The sequence below is a fragment of the Dama dama genome, chromosome 9, assembly GCF_033118175.1.
Source record: "Dama dama isolate Ldn47 chromosome 9, ASM3311817v1, whole genome shotgun sequence".
Lineage (NCBI taxonomy): Eukaryota > Metazoa > Chordata > Mammalia > Artiodactyla > Cervidae > Dama > Dama dama.
This window is the reverse complement of record NC_083689.1, coordinates 17541694-17562813: the sequence shown is the minus strand read 5'-3', so window position 1 is coordinate 17562813 and position 21120 is coordinate 17541694. Positions and strand designations below refer to the sequence as shown.

General features: G+C 38.0%; 1 protein-coding gene and 1 pseudogene across 1 annotated transcript; both read left to right on the top strand.

Moving 5' to 3' along the window:
- Positions 1 to 1964: 1964 nt before the first annotated feature.
- Positions 1965 to 4025, top strand: LOC133061253 (olfactory receptor 7E178-like; the record flags this gene model as incomplete). The annotated part of the gene is made up of 2 exons (XM_061149243.1): positions 1965 to 2919; positions 4001 to 4025. Coding segments are annotated over exons 1-2 (837 nt in total), but the record flags the coding sequence as incomplete, so codon positions are not given.
- A 15435-nt stretch (positions 4026 to 19460) lies between these two features.
- Positions 19461 to 20304, top strand: LOC133062759 (putative gustatory receptor clone PTE01; annotated as a pseudogene).
- The last annotated feature ends 816 nt before the right edge of the window (positions 20305 to 21120 follow it).

The window sequence follows — 21120 nt, the reverse complement described above, 5'->3', positions numbered from 1 at the left end:
TGAAACTATCACAGCATAGTTAACTGGCTATACTCCAACATAAAATACGAAGTTTAAAAAAAGCTGTAGTTGTGAGAACTGGTAGTGGAGAAGGTGGAGAAATGTTGGTCAAAGGATATAAGCTTTTGTTTTATCTTTGTTATAAAATGAATACATTCTGGGGCTCTAAAATGCAGTCTGATGACTATAGCTAATAATTTTGTATTGCGTTCTTGAAATCTGCTGTGAGAGGTCTGTTTAACTTACCACATAGGCGTGTGAGCACAAATAGAAGCTATGTAAGGTGACATAGACAGTAATTAATTTGATTGTGGTAGTTATTCACGATTTGTATCTTATTAAATCATCATTTTAATGATGATTTTCATTTTTCAAAACATCTTTTCAAAACCTTCAAAACCTTTGTGTGTGTGGCACAACACAAATATATGCAATTTTGTCAATCACTTCAATAAACTGAAAACAAAAAAGCAAAACAATAAGGTAGTATTATTTCACCAATACAGAATAGAGTCCAAAAAATCTAAAGGGGTCTCACACATTAGACATCTAACTGAGATGGTGTGGAAACAAATAACACTGTACAAGATAAAAATAAAATTTCAAGAGCATTTCTAAAATTTCATTATTATTTAGTCATTGACAATGCTTTGTACACAAATGCTATAATTATAGTCACTGACGCTCTATGATCATGTGCACTTAATTAAACCATGCAGATCAAAGTTTTCAGTCCACCAAAGTCAGATGAAGTATATACTAAGTGATTTTTAAAACAGAACCCTGATAATTGAGTAATCACTTATTTCATGAAGGAGGGAAGACAGAGAAACCAATGAAATTCTGATTATCACCTAAAAATGTTTTCTGACTGTGAAAATTCATTTTTAATTTAGAATCCAGATGACCAAGTCCTTCATATCATAGAGATTTAAAAAATATTCCATATAAAGGAAATATCTAGAATATAATTTAAATAAAATAAGATTTATACAAATATTTCATTTCTTTGAAGTATAATTTTTCTTAAATGGAAGGGAATTTCTCTTTCTGTATTATTTCTCTTTTTCCCATTTATTTTTATTAGTTGGAGGCTAATTACTTTACAATATTGTAGTGGTTTTTGCCATACATTGACATGAATCAGCCATGGATTTACATGTGTTCCCCATCCCGATCCCCCCTCCCCCCTCCTTGCCCATCCCATCCCTCTGGGTCATCCCAGTGCACCAGCCCCAAGCACATGTCTCATGCATCCAATCTGGACTGGCAATCTGTTTCACACTTGATAATATACATGTTTTGATGCTGTTCTCTCAGATCATCCCACCCTCGCCTTCTACCATATAGTCCTAAAGTCTGTTCTGTACATCTGTGTCTCTTTTTCTATCTTGCTTATAAGGTTATTGTTACCATCTTTCTAAATTCCATGTATATGCATTAGTATACTGTACTGGTGTTTATCTTTCTGGCTTACTTCACTCTGTATAATGGGCTCCAGTTTCATCCATCTCATGAGAACTGATTCAAATGTATTCTTTTTAATGGCTGAGCAATATTCCATAGTGTATATGTACCACAGACTCCTTATCCATTCGTCTGCTGATGGGCATCTAGGTTGCTTCCATGTCCTGGCTATCATAAACAGTGCTGCGATGAACATTGGAGTACATGTGTCTCTTGAGAACAGATCTGATTATTTCTAAAGGAGTAGGCAGTATTTAACTGAGATCATGGATGTATTACCTCTAATGTTCTTGTTCCCTTTCACTTTTCTGTGAAGTTTTATAATTTAAGAGTTTATAGACAGACATGTATAACACAGAAATCAAGGAGGAAAAATTCTAAGCAAATATAATTTGTCACAGTGAGAAATATTGTTGAAGGAACTGGGATATATAATCTTATAAATAAGTTGAATCCAAAATATGGACACAGTGTTGCATGAGCATTTGTGTATTTCCTATTTTTCCAGTCCTCTTTTCTTTTTCCAAAGATATCCAACCTACACAGAATCAGAAATCTAGCAAATGTCTCAGAATTTTTCCTCCTGGGACTCTCAGATGATCCAGAACTGCAGCTTTTGCTCTGCGTCCTGTTCCTGTCTATGTACCTGGTCACCATTCTGGGGAACCTGTTCATCATCCTGGCTGTCACCTCTGATCCCCACCTCCACACTCCCATGTACTTCTTCCTCTCCAACCTGTCTTTGGCTGACATCAGTTTCGTCTCCACCACCATCCCTAAGATGATTGTGAACATCCAAAGTCACAGCAGAGTCATCTCCTACACGGGCTGCCTGACACAGATGTCTACTTTTATCCTTTTTGGGTATATGGATTGTACTCTTCTTACTGTGATGGCCTATGACAGGTTTGTGGCCATCTGTCACCCACTGAATTACATGGTCGTCATGAACCCACGCACCTGTTCCTGCTTAGTTTTGGTGTCTTTTATGGTTAGCCTTTTGGACTCCCAGGTGCACAATGTGATTGTGCTACAACTTCCCTGCTTCGAGAATGTAGAAATTTCTAGTTTCTTCTGTGACCCTTCTCAACTCCTCAACCTTGCCTGTTCTGACATACTCACAAATAGTATAGTCAGGTATATTATTGGTGCCATGTCTGGTTTTCTCCCTACCGCAGGAATCTTTTTTTCTTACTATAAAATTCTTGTCTCCATTCTGAGAGCCCCATCATCAGGTGGGAGGTATAAAGCCTTCTCCACCTGTGGTTCTCACCTGTCAGTTGTTTGCTTATTTTATGGAACAGCCCTAGGTGAGTATCTCAGCTCAGCTGTTTCACAATCTTCCAGGAAGAATGTAGCAGCCTCGGTGATGTACTCTGTGGTCACTCCCATGCTGAACCCCTTCATCTACAGCCTGAGGAACAAAGACATCAAAAGGGCCTTGTGGAGGCTCTTTAGCAGAACAATCTCTTCTTAGGACCTGGCCACCCATTTGAGTGTAGTCTTGAAAATGTAGCAAAACTAAACTTGGAGATATAAAAATTCTACCTCTCTCGTGTTTTTTGTAAGTCTTATGATCCCCTTGCCTTTCTTTGCTTTACACCTGAATATTGCTTCTCTTCCATGGTTTAACATGACAGTAGGGACACTGAGGACCTTTTGTGTATCATAATCACTCCTTGACTGAATCTCATTATATCTATGGAGATTCAATAATTTTCTTTGGTGGTGCAAGCATCCTTGAAAGATGAATCATTCCCTTTTTTTGGCCACTTTATTTCTTATTTTTTGGCATATGGTGCTTTATTATTTCAAGAAAGGTAAAATCTCAACTGAAAGACGGAAAAGGATTTGTGTAGAAGGTGCTGTGACTGATCGAACATGTCCAAAGTGGTTTGTGAAGTTCTGTACTGGAGATTTCTCACTGGACGATGCTCCATGGTTAGGTAGATGAGTTGAAGTTGATAGCGATCAAATCAAGATATTAGGTGAGAATATAATTTGCACAAGCTTGATTATGTTTATTGCCTTGATATCTGGATTTCACATAAGTGAAAAAACCTTCTTGGCCGTATTTCTGCTTGTGATTCTCTACTTAAATGTAGTGAAAATGTTCTGTTTTTAAAACAAATTGTGACAGGCAATGTACAGTGGATACTGTAATCATGTGGAATGGAAGAGATCATGGTGCAAGTGAAATGAATCACCACCAGCCACACCAAAGGTGGTGTTCACCCAAAGAAGGTGATGTTGTGTATGCTGGAATTGGAAAGGAGTCCTCTGTTATTAATATGAGCTCCTCCTAGAAAACCAAATAATTAATTCCAACAAGTAATGCTCCCAGTTAGACCAACTGAAAGCAGTACTCCATGAAAAGCCTCCAGAGTTAGTCAACAGAAAACGCATAATCATTCAACTGTGAATTATGAAGTTGCCTGAAATATGGCAGAAATTAGTAGAACAAAACAGTGAATATGTTGTTCAATAAAATTCTTTGATGAAAGTGAAAATTGTCTTTTATTTTTACTTAAAACCAGGACAACGCAAGACTACATGATTCTTTCTTTTTTATTTTATTTTGGATTTTGTTTCTTTTTTAAAACGTTTTTAAAAATTAATTATTTTATTGAAGGGTAATTGCTTTACAGAATTTTATTGTTTTCTGTCAAACCTCAACGTGAATCAGCCATAGGTATACATATATCCCCTCCCTTTTGAACCTCCCTCCTATCTCGCTCCCCATCCCACACCCCTAGGTTGATACAGAGCCCCTATTTGAGTTTCCTGAGCCATACAGCAAATTCCCGTTGGCTATCTATTTTACATATGGTAATGAAAGTTTCCATGTTACTCTTTCCATACATCTCACCCTCTCCTCCCCTCTCCCCATTTCCATAAGTCTATTCTCTATGTCTGTTTCTCCATTGCTGCCCTCCAAATAAACTCTTCAGAACCATTTTTCTAGATTCCATATATATGTGTTAGAATACAATATTTATCTTTCTATTTCTGATTTACTTCACTCTGTATAATAGGTTCTAGGTTCATCCACGTCATTAGAACTGACTCAAATGCATCCCTTTTCATGGCTGAGTAATATTCCATTGTGTATATGTACCACACTTCTTTATCCATTCATTTGTCGATGGACATCTAGGTTACTTTCATGTTCTAGCTATTGTAAATAGTGCTGCAATGAACAGTGGGATACATGTGTCTTTCTCAATTTTGGTTTCCTCAGGGTATATGCCTAAGAGTGGGATTGCTGGGTCATATGGTGGTTTTATTCCTAGTTTTTTAAGGAATGTCCATACTGTCTTCCATAGGGGCTGTATCAATTTACTTTCCAACCAGCAGTGCAATAGTGTTTGTTCCCTTTTCTCCACAACCTCTCCAGCATTTATTGTTTGTAGACTTTTTGACGATGGCCATTCTGACAGGTGTGAGGTGATATTTCATTGTAGTTTTGATTTTCATTTCTCTAATAATGAGCAACATTGAGCATTTTTCATATGTTTGTTTTATGTGTTTAGCCATCTTATGTCTTCTTTGGAGAAATGTCTGCTTAGGTTTTTTTCCACTTTTTGATTGGGTTGTTTTTTTTCTGGTACTGAGTTATATGAGCTACCTGTAAATTTTGGAAATTAATCCTTTGTCAGTTGTTTCATTTGCTATTATTTTCTCCCATTCTGAGGGTTTTCTTTTCACCTTGCTTATAGTTTCCTTTGCTGTGCAAAAGCTTTGAAGTTTAATCAGGTCCCACTTGTTTGCTTTTGTTTTTATTTCCTTTACTGTAGGAGGCGGGTCATAGAGTATCCTGCTTTGATTTATGTCATCGAGTGTCCTGCCTATGTTTTCCTCTAAGAGTTTTATAGTTTCTGGTCTTACATTTAGGTCTTTAATTAATTTTGAGTTTATCTTTGTATATGGTGTTAGGAAGTGTTCCAATTTCATTCTTTTATATGTAGCTGTCCAGTTTTCTCAGCACCATTTATTGAAGAGGCTGTCTTTGCCCCATTGTATATTCTTGCCTCCTTTACAAAACTAAGGTAGCCATAGGTGCATAGGTTAATTTCTGGGATGTCTGTTTTGTTCCTTTGTTCTATATTTCTGTTTTTGTGCCAGTACCAGACTGTCTTAATGACTGTGGCTTTGTAGTATAATCTGAAGTCAGGAAGGTTGATTCCTCCAGCTCCATTCTTCTTTCTCAAGACTGCTTTGGCTATTCAGGGTCTTTTGTGTTTCCATATACATTGTGAAAATTTTTTATCTAGTTCTGTGAAAAATGTCATTGGTAGTTTGATAGGGATCACATTGAATCTGTAGATTGCATTTGGTAGTATAGTATTTTCACAATATTGATTCTTCTGACCCAGGGACATAGACTCTCTCTCCATTTGTTTATATTGTCTTTGATTTCTTTCATCAGTACATTTTTTTGTCTTCTTAGATAAGTTTATTCCTAGATATTTAGTTCTTTTTGTTGCAATGGTGAAGGGGATTGATTCCTTAATTTCTCTTTCTGACTTTTCATTGCTAGTATATAGAAATGCAAGTGGTTTCTGTGTATTGATTTTGTATCCTGCAACTTTGCTAAATTCACTGATTAACTCTAGTAATTTTCTGATGGTATCTTTAGAGTTTTCTATGTACAGTATCATGTCATCTGCAGGCAATGAGAACTTTACTTCTTTTCCAATCTGGATTCATTTTCTTTCTTTTTCTTCTCTGAATGATGTACTAGATTTCCAAAACTAAGTTGAATAATAGTGGTGAAGTGGACACCCTTGTCTTGTTCCTGATCTTAAGGGGAATGCTTTAAGTTTTTCACCCTTGAAAATAATGTTTTCTGTAGGCTTATCATATATGGCCTTTATTATATTGAGGTAGGTTCTATGCCCATTTTTTGAAGAGTTTTAATCATAAATGGGTGCTAAATTTTGTCAAAGGATTTTTATGCATCTATTGAGATTATCATACAATTTTTATCTTTCAATTTATTAACATGGTGTATCACACTGATTGATTTGTGTATGTTGAAGAACCCTTGCATCCCTGGAATAAACCCAAGTTGATCATGGTGTGTGAATTTTTTGATGTGTTGCTGAATTCTGTTTGCTAAAATTTTGTTGAGGATATGTGTATCTATGCTCATCAGTGATATTGGTCTGTAGTTTTCTTTTTTATGTGTTGTCTTTGTATGGTTTTGGTATCAGGGTGATGGTGGCCTTGTAGAATGAGGAGTTTGGAAGTGTTCCTTCATCTGCAATTTTTGGAAAGAGTTTTAGAAGGATAGGCATTATCTCTTCTCTAAATGTTAGAATTCTCTTGTGAAGCCATCTGATCCTGTGCTTTTGTTTTCTGGGAGATTTTGGATCACAGCTTCAATTTCAGTGCTTGTAATTGGGTTGTTCATAATTCCTATTTCTTCCTGGTTCAGTCTTGGAAGATTGAACTTTTCTAAAAATCTGTCCATTTCTTCCAGGTTATCCATTTTATTGCCATATAGTTGTTCATATTAGTCTCTTATAATCCTTTGTATTTCTGCATTGTCTGCTGTAACCTCTCCTTTTTCATTTCTAATTTTGTTGATTTGATTCTTCTCTCCTTTTTTCTTGATGAGTCTGGCTAAAAGTTTGTCAATTTTGTTTATCTTCTCAAAGAAGCAGCTTTTAGTCTTATTAATCTTTACTATTGTTCCTTTATTTCTTTTTCATTTATTTCTTTGCTTGGATCTTTATAAGTTATTTCTTTCTACTAATTTTTTTTCTTCTTCTTTTTGCAGTTGTTTTAGGTGTAAAGTTAGGTTGTGTATTCCATGTTTTTCTTGTTTCTTGAGGTAGGATTGTATTGCTATAAACTTCCTTCTTATAACTTATTTTGCTGCACCCTATAGGTTATCAGTTGCCGTGTTTTCATTTTCATTTGTTTCTAGAAGTTTTTTTATTTCCTTTTTGATTTCTTCAGTAACCTGTTGACTATTTAGAAACGTATTGTTTAATCTCCATGTGTTTTTGTTTCTTGCAGTTTTTTTCCTTGAAATTGATATCTAGTCTCATAGCCTTGTGTTCAGAAAAGATGCCTGATATGATTTCAATTTTTTAAAATTTACTGAGGTTTGATTTGTGACCCAAGATGTGGTCTATCCTGGAGAATGTTTCATGTGCACTTGAGAAGAAGGTGTATTCTTCCACATTTGGATGAAATGTCCCAAAGATATCAATGAGATCCACCTCATATAATCTATCATTTAAGACTTGTGTTTCCTTATTAATTTTCTCTTTTGATGGTCTGTCCATTGGTGTGAGTGGGGTGTTAAAGTCTCCTATTATTGTGTTACTGTCAGTTTCTCCTTTTATGTCTGTTAGTGTTTGTCTTATGTATTGAGGTGCTCCTATGTTGGGTGCATAGATATTTACAATTGTTATGTCTTCCTCTTGGATTGACCCCTTGATCAGTATGTAATCTGATCTCTTGTAATCCTTATTTCTTGTAATCTTCTTTGTTGTAAGGTCTATTTTGTCTGATGTGGGGATTGCTACTCCAGCTTTCTTTTGCTTCTTATTTGCATGGAATATACATTTCCATCCTCTCATTTTCAGTCTATATGTGTCTTTAGGTCTGAGGTGGGTTTCTTGTAGACAACATATATATGGGTCTTGTTTTTGTATCCATTCAGCCAGTCTGTGTCTTTTGGTTGGAGCATTTAATATGTTTACATTTAAAGTAATTATTGATATATATGTTCCTATTGTCATTTTCTTCATTGTTTGGGGTTGATTTTGTAGAACTTTTCCCTTCTCCTGTATTTTTTGACTATGTAAGTCCCTTTAACATTTGTTTTAAAGCTGGTTTGGTGGCACTGAATTCTCTTAACTTTTGCTTGTCTGAAGAGCTTTTTATTTCTCCATCAATTTTGAATGAGATCCTTGTCGGGTACAGTAATGTTGGTTGTAGATTTTTCCTTTTCAGTACTTTAAATATATTCTGCCATTCCCTTCTGGCCTGCAGAGTTTCTGCTGAAAGATCAGCTGCTAAGCATATGGGATTTCCCTTGTATGTTACTTGTTGCTTTCCCCTTGTTGCTTTTAATATTCTTTCTTTGTATTTAATCTTTGTTAGTTTGATTAGTATGTGTCTTGGTGTGTTTCTCCTAGGGTTTATCCTGTATGAGACTCTTTGCACCTCTTGGACTTGATTGACTATTTACTTTTCCATGTTGGGGTAATTTTCAACTATACTCTCTTCAAGAATTTTCTCACACCCTTTCTTTTTCTCTTCTTCTTCTGGGACCCCTATAATTTGAATGTTAGTGCATTTGATATTTTACCAGAGGTCTCTGAGTCTATCCTCAGTTCTTTTCATCCTTTTTACTTTACTCTGCTCTTCAGATGTTTTTCACACCATTTTACCTTACAGATCACTGATTCATTCTTCTGTTTCAGATATTCTGCTATTGTTTCCTTCCAGGGTATTTTTAATTTCAGTAATTGTGTTGTTTGTCTCTGTATGTTTTATTCTTTAATTCTTCTAAGTCTTTGTTAATTGATTCTTACATTTTCTTCATTTTGTTTTCAAGGTTTTTGATCATCTTTACTATCATCATTCTGAATTCTTTTTCAGGTATTTTGCCTATTTCCTCTTCATTTATTTGGACATCTGTGTTTCTAGTGTGATCCTTCATTTATGTAGTATTTCTCTGCCTTTTCATTATTTTTTTTTAACTTAGTGTGTTTGAGGTGTCCATTTCCCAGGCTTCAAGGTTGATTTTTTTTCTTCCTTTAGGTTTCTGCCCTCATAAGCTTGGTCCAGTGGTTTGTACAAGCTTCATATAGGGTGAGACTTGTGCTGAGTTTTTTGTTTGTTTGTTTGTTTTTCCTCTGATGGGCAAGGTTGAGTGAGGTGGTAATCCTGTCTGCTGATGAGTAGGTTTGTACTTTTTTATTGTTTGTTGTTTAGATGAGGCATCCTGCACAGGGTGCTACTGGTGGTTGGGTGATGCTGGGTCTTCTATTCAAGTGGTTTCCTTTGTGTGAGTTCTCTCTCTTTGATACTCCCTATAGTTAGTTCTTTGGTAGTCTAGGGTCTTGGCATCAGTGCTTCCACTCCAAATGCTCAGGGCTTGATTTCTGGTCAGGAACAAAGATTCCACAAGTGGTTTGTTATGGCCTTAAGTGAGATTAAAACAAATACCAAAAAATGAGAAACCAAAAATGAACCCCAGACAAATGGCAGTTACAAAATCAGGCAAATAATGATGAAAATATTGGAATAGACACACACACACACACATATATATACCCATTAGCAAAGTCAAGCAGTTCAACAAAAATAAAGTGCAGTAGACTGGCCTGGTGAACAAAGGAAATAAAAAATTTTATTTACCAGTTAAGAACAAAACTAACTTAAGCACAGACTGAGAAGCAAAACTAAAGCAATGTGCTAATTGGGGAATAAATTAATGCAAACAAAACTAACAAATATGTTGAAAGGAAAGGAAAGAGAGAAAAGAAAGAAAGAAGAGAAATGCAATGTTAAATAGAGGTAGATGAAGATTTATATGCATTAAAGATTAACTGCAAGGGGAAAAGAACAGTAGGAAAAGCAAACAAATGAATAAATGTAGAAAAAATAAAAATAGATTAAAAAAATTTAAATCAAAAAGAGAGACAGAGAGAGAGAAAGGATAATTCCACAAAACTGTAAAAACCCAACATAGAGGCAGAGGTTTATAACAACAATAAAAAATGTGAATAAGAAAAAAAAAGCTCAAAAGCTTAATTATACTTCATAGTGCCAGTAAAATCAACAACTACAACAGAGGGGGGAAAATAGGCAATAAAAGAAAGAAAAAAAAATTCGCAAAGAATCTACAGAATAAGTCAAAGCATAAGAATAATAAATGTTTTTCTTGAGTCACTGCTGTCAGAGTCCTTTCCCTCACTGGGAGTCACAGTCCACCTCACCTCCCTAGGATGCCCTCCAACACTGTGCTGTTCTCTGGACCTGCTGCGGGGGCAGCTCAGATTCTAATCTAGTCCTACTCTTGTGTGTTCTTGCCTCCAATGTCTGCAGCTATCAGAACGAGTGCATTTTCTTTTCAGGGAGCTCTCAATGTCCTTTTATATAGTCCATAGACACAGAGTCTGCCTAGTTGATCATGTAGAATTTGTAGCTTGTACATATAGTAGAAAGGTTTTGGTTCTTCTTCCTTAGCAACACTGCCCCTGGATTTCAATTGTTTTATTTTCACCTCTGCATGTGGGTCATCCATTAGGGTTTGCTCCTGAGGCTTCCCTGGAGGTCTTGGGTCTACCCCTGTGAGGGCCAGGTGTGGAGGTGGTGCAGCTGCTTGAGTCTCAGGGATCCTGGCCGCACCAAGTACTCAGGGGGATCGGCGGCTAGGGCAGCAGGAAATATAGTGCTCTAGAAGGGTATGGCAACCAGTATTGGTCAATACACTCCCATATTCCTGTCTGGTGAACTCCCCTGACAGAGAAGCCTGGCAGGCCAGTCTACAGGATCACAAAAAGCTGGACATGACTGAAGCAACTCTGTGTGCATAGACACAAGACTTTTTTTGCCTGTGGCAGCTCCGCCCCAGTGAGAATTGAGTGTGAAGGTGGCACAGCTGCTTGGCTTGCAGGGACCCTGGTAGTGCCAAGTGTTCAGGGACACACACTGCCTCCACCGCAGGTGTTAAGGCCCTATCAGAGTCTTTTTTCAAGCCTTTTGTAGCTGGTGATCAGAAGGCCTCTTTGGCCAGTCTTTCTCTGTAGCTCTGCCTATTCTGGTATTTAGAGGTCTCCCATTGCCTGGGGTCATTCTTCGTCATTTGGCACATCAGGCACATAGAGGGGGGCCCCCCAAGCTGGGCTCTTACTCTGTAGATTGGCATGTCAGGTACTTAAAGGAGCACTGTGGGTGGGGTCCTACTCTGTAGTTCAGTGAATCAGGCGTTTGATGGGCCAGCCTCTCTGTTGTTCAGCTGTCAGTGCTGGCATGTGGGGAGAGAGGCTATGATGATGGCTCCACCCACTATGCATGATTCAGCAGTATCACGTTGCTTCCATGGCTGCCCGGCTTTCTTCCATGGGCATTTCCTACCACAGTCTCCTCCCTTATATTCCCTCAATCCCCCTGGGATTGCTCCACAGTCCTTAAACTCCAGCTCCCAGTCTCTGCACCTTCCAGGGGACCTGCATCCCTGTCCGGGTATGTACAGCTGTGGCAAGGACAGCCTGATTCTCATTCCATTTAGGCTGCTACAGATCAGCTGTTTCACTCTCAGCCTTAAATGTTTCTCCTCTGACTTAGACAGTTGCCTTGATGTGGTAATCAGAGCCCTGCTTCTGTTCCCCCACCCACCTAGGGCAGGTCCAGTCCTATTAATGCTCCTGTTTTTTTCCCCTAATTCCTTCACCCTACCGAATTTTGCATGGTTCTATATATTCTTTTCCACTGGTCAGGTACTTCTGTCCACTCTCAGCTGGTGTTCTGCATGCATTTCTGTGTCTGAAGGTGTATCCCTGATGTATTTGTGGAGAGAGATGTACTCCATGTCCACCTACTTCTCTGCCATCTTGTTTTCTCCCTGCCACGTTATTTTTTTTAATTGAGGATATTTGCTTTACAGAATTTTGTGGTTTTATGTTATACATCGACAAGAAGCAGTCATAGGTACACTCATGTCCCCTTTTAATACATTGAAAATTTGCAAGTTTGTCACAGTCCTTACATATTTTTCACAGAAAATTCTATTTTGCAAATGTCTGCATTGCAGTTATGTGTGAGGAGGCATGCTACTGCTTCTCAACCTTGGGTTTTATTGCAATCATCTGGGAAGCTTAAAAATACTGACTATTGGTTCTCACCATCAGATATCCAGATTTAACTGGATCTGGGTGTGTTTTGGAGTTTTCCTGGTGGCTCAGCTGGTAAAGAATCTTCCTGCAATGAGGGAGACCTGGGTTTGACCCCTGGGTTCAGAAGATACCCTGCAGGTGGGCATGGCAACCCACTCCAGTATTCTTGCCTGTAGAATCCCCATGGACAGAGGAGCCTGGAAGGCTACAGTCCATGGGGTGGCAAAGAGTTGGACATGACTGAGTGACTAAGCACAAGGCATGTTCTGAGCATGAGGATTTTGAAAAGCACTCAGGTGGTTCTAGTGTGTGGCCAAGGTTGTCAACTACTGATCCAAGTCAGATCTTTCCATCAAAGGTGAACTTTATGCCTTGGGTCCTAACTGCTCATCTACAATTGTTGAAGATCCAGAAGAGATCAGAGGGCAAAGGGGGACGATATGAAGACCCTGATGTAGCAACAAGTGATGTGTTTTTCCCATTATTTCTGATAAATTTCTTCACATAGCTTCTCTACATCATATGCATGGGCTTCAATTCCAAGTGAAGTGCTTGAAATCACTGCTCTATGTTGCATCTTGCATTCAACTTACATACTTTCAACAGTGGTCTGGAAATGTCTCTTTGCTTTAAAAACTCACTTGATCTCTATACACCCCTCAAGCTATTGGTGGAATAGCTTCTTCAGTCAGTTATGATTGCTGTTACCTCTTTGTTCTTTCTTGCCTTTCGTCCTACATAATGTGTTAACCAACTCTGTTAAATATTCATCATTAAAATGACTAATTTGCTTCTATTGTTTCTTTAGTTTGGCAATTCTGAATTTGTGGTTCCACACAAACGTCTCCATCCTTGTAGAAATCTGCATCAGAGGTTTCCATCCTGAGTCTGTCTTCCTGCCTGTGCTAAGGAAGGATCCTGAAACTTCATCACACTCCAGGAAGGAGACGGGGAGTGAGTCTGTGCTTCTTGGTCATGCTCTAGCAGGGATGCAACCCAACCCAGTAATTGCTAAGGGAGACAGAAAGGGATGAAGGGAGTGTTGGGAGCATGATTTCCTCCTCAAGCAGAATGAACATCACAGTTGGTATAGAAAGATGAGAGGGCACAAATCTACATGGGTTTGGAATAGAGCCCTTTGAAGTTTATGTTCTTAGTTCTGGTTGGGGTGTGAGAACTCTCATTCAGAGTCCTGCTTCCACTCTGAGTGGTCTGGCTCTGACTAGCATCTCTCCCACCAGAGCAGCAAATGGGTCTCTGTAACCTTTCCCCTGAGCACTTCAGTTCATTATGAGAGAGGTACTGAGGATTAGGAAGATGACTTGAGCCATAAAATCATGTACTGCTACGGAAGGCTGTCTAAATGTCAGGCTCTGAAGTATAAGTTCTATAGTTTTTGCTTGATTACATCTGCAGAATTTCTCCCCAAATGTATGTACACATATGTCTATTATTTTAATAAGATGAAAGAAGTGAAACATTTTATGTCACATGTACCAGGTCATGAGTTAGAGGATGTTAAAGCCAAGTTTGAAGTTGGTTATTCTGGGCAGAATGACTCCAGACACAGGGCGTCTGGGAAGACTACTCCCTGCCACCTGAACAGTCCTGTCCCTTCCCTGTGAGTCCTGTCAGAGACTCCCTGCTCACTGTGCCCTTCCACTTTCAGTTTTCTGGAGGACACAGTGGAGGTTACTAGGTAGCACCTGCTGCATCAACTATGGAAAGAACATCTGAGATCACAGACAACCATAGAAATAATTGGGACCTGAAATTTTAGAGATGTCTCTGTTGATGCTCTTCCTGGATTTCACTTCCTCTGTCCACTCCTCCTCCATACTTATCGTCAGCTGACTCAGTCATGAAAGGAGACACAAAGTCTGTCTTTTGGTCCGTTTCTACTTAGAAAATGAAAACTGTTTAAAATAAAATGCCCTTTATTATGTTGAGGTATGTTCCTTCTATTCCTGCTTTCTGGAGAGTTTTTATCATAAATGGATGTTGAATTTTGTCAAAGGCTTTCTCTGCATCTATTGAGATAATCATATGGTTTTTATCTTTCAATTTGTTAATGTGGTGTATTACATTGATTGATTTGTGGATATTAAAGAATCCTTGCATTCTTGGGATAAAGATCACTTGGTCATGATGTGTGATCTTTTTAATATGTTGTTGGATTCTGTTTGGTAGAATTTTGTTAAGGATTTTTTTATTTATGTTCATCAGTGATATTGGCCTGTAGTTTTCTTTTTTTGTGGCAACTTTGTCTGATTTTGGTATTAGGGTGATGGTGGCCTCATAGAATGAGTTTGGAAGTTTACTTTCTGAAATTTTCTAGAAGAGTTTGAGTAAGATAGGTGTTAGCTCTTCTCTAAAATTTGGTAGAATTCAGCTGTGAAGCCATCTGGTCCTGGGCTTTTGTTTGCTGGAAGATTTCTGATTACAGTTTTGATTTCTGTGCTTGTGATGGGTCTGTTAAGATCTTCTATTTCTTCCTGATTCAGTTTTGGAAAGCTATACTTTTCTAAGAATTTGTCCATTTCTTCCAAGTTGTCCATTTTATTGGCATAGAGCTGCTGGTAGTAGTCTCTTATGATCCTTTGAATTTCTGTGTTTTCTGTTGAGATCTCTCCATTTTCATTTCTAATTTTGTTGATTTGATTCTTCTCCCTTTGTTTCTTGATGAGCAAACATTATCCTCAATGGTGAAAAATTGAGAGCATGTCCCCTAAGGTCAGGAAAGGCAAGGGTGCCCACTCTCACCACTACTATTCAACATTGTTTTGGAAGTTTTGGCCACAGCAATCAGAGCAGAAAAAGAAATAAAAGGAATCCAGATTGGAAAAGAAGAAGTAAAACTCTCACTGTTTGCAGATGACATGGTCCTCTATGTAGAAAACTCTAAGACTCTACCAGAAAATTACTAGAGCTAATCAATGAATATAGTAAAGTTGCAGGCTATAAAATTAACACAGAGAAATCCCTTGCATTCCTATACACTAAGAATGAGAAAACAGAAAATGAAATTAAGGAAACAATACCATTCACCAATGCAACGAAAAGAATAAAATACTTAGGAATATATCTACCTAAAGAAACAAAAGACCTATATATAGAAAATTATAAAACACTGATGAAAGATATCAAAGAGGACACAAATAGATGGAGAAATATACCGTGTTCATGGATTGAAAGAATCAATATTGTGAAAATGAGTATACTACACAAAGCAATCTATAGATTCAAAGCAATCCCTATCAAGCTACCAACAGTATTTTTCACAGAACTAGAACAAATAATTTCACAATTTGTATGGAAATACAAGAAACCTTGAATAGCCAAAGCAATCTTGAGAAAGAAGAATCAAACTGAAGGAATCAACCTGCCTGACTTCAGGCTCTACTACAAAGCCACAGTCATCAAGACACTATGGTACTGGCACAAAGACAGAAAGATAGATCAATGGAACAAAATAGAAAGCCCAGAGATAAATCCACCTTATCTTTGACAAAGGAGGCAAGAATATACAATGGAGAAAAGACAATCTCTTTCACAAGTGGTTCTGGGAAACTCATCAACCACTTGTAAAAGAATGAAACTAGAACACTTTCTAACACCATACATAAAAATAAACTCAAAATGGATTAAAGATCTAAATGTAAGACCAGAAACAAACTCCTAGAGGAGAACATAGGCAAAACACTCTCTGACATAAATCACAGCAGGATCCTCTGACCCACCTCCTAGAATATTGGAAATAAAAGCAAAAATAAACAAATGGGACCAAATGAAACTTAAAAGCTTTTGCACAACAAAGGAAACTCTAAGCAAGGTGAAAAGACAGCCTTCAGAATGGGAGAAAATAATAGCAAATGAAGCAATGGACAAAGGATTAATCTCAAAAATATACAAGCAACTCCTGCAGCTCAGTGCCAGAAAAATAAATGACCCAATCAAAAAATGGGCCAAAGATCTAAACAGACATTTCTCCAAAGAAGACATACAGATGGCTAACAAACACATGAAAAGATGCTCAACATCACTCATTATCAGAGAAATGCAAATCAAAACCACAATGAGGTACCATTACACATCAGTCAGAATGGCTGCTATCCCAAAGTCTACAAGCAATAAATGCTGGAGAGGGTGTGGAGAAAAGAGAACCCTCTTACACTGTTGGTGGGAATGCAAACTAGTGCAGCCACTATGGAGAACAGTGTGGTGATTCCTTAAAAACTGAAAATAGAACTGCCATATGACCCAGCAACCCCACTCCTGGGCATACACACTGAGGAAACCAGATCTGAAAGAGACACATGTACCCCAATGTTCATTGCAGCACTGTTTATAATAGGCAGGACATGGAAGCAACCTAGATGCCCATCAGCAGACGAATGGATAAGGAAGCTGTGGTATATATAGACTATGGAATATTACACAGCCATTAAAAAGAATTCATTTGAATCAGTTCTAATGAGATGGATGAAACTGGAGCCCATTATACAGAGTGAAGTAAGCCAGAATGATAAAGACCAATACAGTGTACAGACACATATATATGGAATTTAGAAAGATGGTAATGATAACCCTATATGCAAAACAGAAGAAGAGACACAGATGTACAGAGCAGACTTTTAGACTGTGTGGGAGAAGGTGAGGGTGGGATGTTCTGCGAGAGCAGCACTGAAACAAGTATACTATCAAGGGTGAAACAGATCACCAGCCCAGGTTGGATGCATGAGACAAGTGCTCAGGGCTGGTGCACTGGGAAGACCCAGAGGGATGGGATGGAGAGGGAGGCGGGAAGGGGGATCAGGAAGGGGAACACATGTAAGTCCATGGCTGATTCATGTCAATGTATGGCAAAAACCACTACAATATTGTAAAGTAATTAGCCTCCAAGTAATAAAAATAAATGGGAAAAAATAAATAAAAATTCATATTTTTTACACTACATTGTGATTTGTTGTGTTATAAAAGTAATACTGGTTTTAAAATGTTCATATTTTAAAAATATGTGATGGTTATTGTGAGAATAATAATAGGTAATATTTTTTAAATTTTTATTTATATATTGTGTAGATATATAAATGGGGCTTCCCAGGTGGCTCAGTGGTAAAGAATTCACCTGCCAATGCAAGATGTGTGGATTCGATCCTGGGTTGAGAAGATCCCCTGGAGGAGGACATGGAAACCCACTCCAGTATTCTTGCCTGGAGAATCCTCATGGACAGAGAAGCCTGACAGGCCACAGGCCACGGGGTTGCAGAGAGCTGGACATGACTGAAGCGACTGAGCATGCATGCAGATACATAAATGATGAAAAATTATTCAGCCATGAAAAAAGGAAATCCTGCCATTTCTGCCAACATGAATGGACTTAGAGAATATTATGCTTATTATAATATATACACCAGACACAGAAAGTCAGACACTGCATGATCTCACTGATGTGTGGAATCTATGAAAATCACTCTTAGGACCATAAATTTGAACTGTAGTTGTGAGAAGCAAGTTGTTGGGAAAACAGCGAGATGTTGGTGAAAGTACAAACTTTCAGTTAAAAAATAAATAAGTTTCGTGGCTCTAATAAGCAGCCTGGTGGTTATTAGCTAATAATTCTGTATCATATTGAGGTTTGCTAAGAGAGACCGGCTTAGCTGTTACTACCACTAGTACATACACTAATACTCACACATGTGAGGTGACATATGTTAAATAACTTGATCGTGGTGATCACTCACAATGTCTGTGTGTATTAAATCATCATTTTGGACATCTTTTAAAAAGCTTCACATTGCACAGGCAAAATATATGCAATTTTGTCATTCATACCTGTAAACTGAAAAACAACAACAACAACAGTGAAGTAGTAGTATTCTGCCAGAACACAATAGAATACAAAGAAGCAATGTGGTCTCCAGTGGGAGTTTGATATATGACACAGGGAACACAACCCAGTGCTCTGTGACAACCTGGAGGGATAGGGTGGGGAGGGAGATGGAAGGAGGGTTCAGGCGGGAGGGGACACATGTATGCCTATGGCCGATTCATGTGGATGTATGGCAGAGGCCAATACAATACTGTAAAGTAATTATCCACCAATTAAAATAAATAAATAAATAATTTAAAAAGTAATGTGGTCTCACACATGATACATTTTACTGAGATGGTATTGGATTGAAACAAATCACTCTGTATAAAATAAAAAGGTCCAAGTAGGTTTCTTAAATTGTGTTGTCACTAAATGATTGACAATGCTCTGTACACACTGACACCATGTTTGTAGTCATCAATGCAGTATGATCATGTGCACTTCATTGAAACATACTGATTGAAAACTCAAGTCCACCTAAGTCAAAGATGGAAGTATATACTAAATGACTAAAAAAAAACCCAGTCCTGATACTTGACTAATCACTTATTTCATGAAAGATGAAAGACAGAGAAACAAAAGAATGATAAAACAGAATACCACATAGAAATATGTTCTGATTATCTTTGATTAGAATTCTGATGACACAGTTCTGCATGTCATAGAAATTTGCAAATACTCTAAATGAAGAAAATGTCTAGAATTGCATTTGAATAAAATAAAAATCCTATACTTATGCCTTAATCTCTTTAAATTCAAATTATGTTTTTCCTTAAAAGGGGGAAGGAAATTTCTCATCCTATATTATTTCTAGAGAGTAGGTTGTAGTAAAACTGAGATCATGGATGTATTACTTCTAATGTGCTTGTTACCTTTCACTTTTCAGTGAAGTTTTATAAAGTAAGCACAGAAACCAAGGAAGAAACAATCGTAAGCAGAGAGAATTTGTCATGCTGAGAAGTATTGCTAAAGGTAGTGGGGTGTATGGTCTTGGAAATGAATTGCTCGAATCCAAAATATGGACACAGTGCTGCATGACCATTTACTTATTTTCTATTTTTCCAGCCATTTTTTCCTTTTCTTGAGGTGTCCAAGCTACAGCGAACTGGAAATCTAACAAGTGTCTCAGAATTCTTCCTCATGGGCCTCTCAGATGATCCAGAACTGCAGCCTTTGCTCTTTATCCTGTTCCTGTCCATGTACCTGATGACCATGCTTGGGAACCTGCTCATCAGCCTGGTTGTAATCTCTGACCTCCATCTCCACACTCTAACCTGTCCTTGGCTGATCTTGGTTTCATCTCCAGCATTGTCCCCAAAAAGATTGTGAACAGCAGAGTCATCTCCTATTATGACTGCCTGACTCAGCTGTCTATTTTCATCCTTTTTGGGTGTGTGGATGGTACTCTTCTTACTGCAACATCCTATGACAAGTTTGTGGCCATCTGTCACCCATTGAGCTACCTGGTCATCATGAACCCATGCCTCTGTTGCTTCTTAGTTTTGATGTCTCTTTGGTTAACCTTTTTGAGTCCCAAGTGCACAGTAGGATTGTGTTAAAATTTACCTGCTTCAGGAATGTATAAATTTCTAATTTCTTCTGTGACCTGTCTCAACTCCTCCATCTTGCCTGTTCTGATATTTTCACCAGTAACATAGTCATGTATATTGTTGGTGTCATCTCTAGTTTTCCCCTTTATCAGAGATCTTTTTCTCTGACTATAAAATTCTTTCTTTCATGCTGAGAATCCCCTCAACAGGTGGGAAATATAAGGCCTTCTCTCACCTGGCAGGTGTTTGCTTATTTTATGGAACAGGCCTTGGTGTGTACCTCAGCTCAGCCATCTCACAATCTCTCAGCTTCGTGAGCACAATCTCTCCTGCATCCTTCGATGCAGTGGCCTTGGTGGTGTGCACTGTGGTCACCCCCATGCTGAACCCCTTCATCTACAGACTGAGGAACAGAGACATCAAAAGGGGCCATATGGTGCTTACTCAGCATAATGTTCTAATCTTAGTAACTCTTGCCCATCTGGAATGTGGGTCGGAAAATGTACAAAATTTACATCTAGATCTGAAAATTCTACCTCTCTCATGACATCATTTCTGTAGCCCTTATGATTTCACTTCTCTTCCTTAACATCTTAATTATTGCTTCTCTTTTATATCCTTAATCTGACCATTTGGGAGTTCTATGATCCTATGTATATCATAATCACTTTTTGACTGAATGTTATTATATCTATAGAGATTCTCCAGTTTATCTTTGGTAGTCCAAGCATCCTCAAAAGAATAATTCCTTTTTAATATATTGAAAATTTATGAGCTTTTCCCAGCTCTTGTGTGTTTCACATAGTAAATTCTATTTTTCAAATCTGTGTATTTAGGTTATGTGTGAGGATGTGTGAATGTGTTAATCACTTTGGTTGTGTCTGACTCTTTGTGACCCCATGGAGCCTGCCTGGCTCCTCTGTCCATGTAATTCTCCAGGCAAGAAATCTGGGTTGCTATGCCCATCTCTGGGAGATCTTCCCCACCCAGGGATTGAACCAAGGTCTTCCACATTGCAGGCAGATTCTTTACCATCTAAGCCACCAGAGAATGTCACTGCTCTTCAATCTTGGGTTTTGTTGAAATCATCTGGGAAGTTTAAAGTACTCACCACTGAGTCCCACTGTTATGGAGTTCAAGCTTGCTCTGGTCACCATATGACAGGCCAATGAATCAGAAGCGAGGTATTGAGGCAAAGAATATGACTTTATTGAGAAAGCTGACAGACCGAGAAGATGGCAGACTACTGTCTCAAAATAACAATCTTATTGGGATCAGGATGGCATTTTTTTTTTTTTTTTTAAAGAAAAGGGAGGGTAAGTGAGGAAGTAAAGTAAAAAAAGGCTATTAATCTTACAAATAT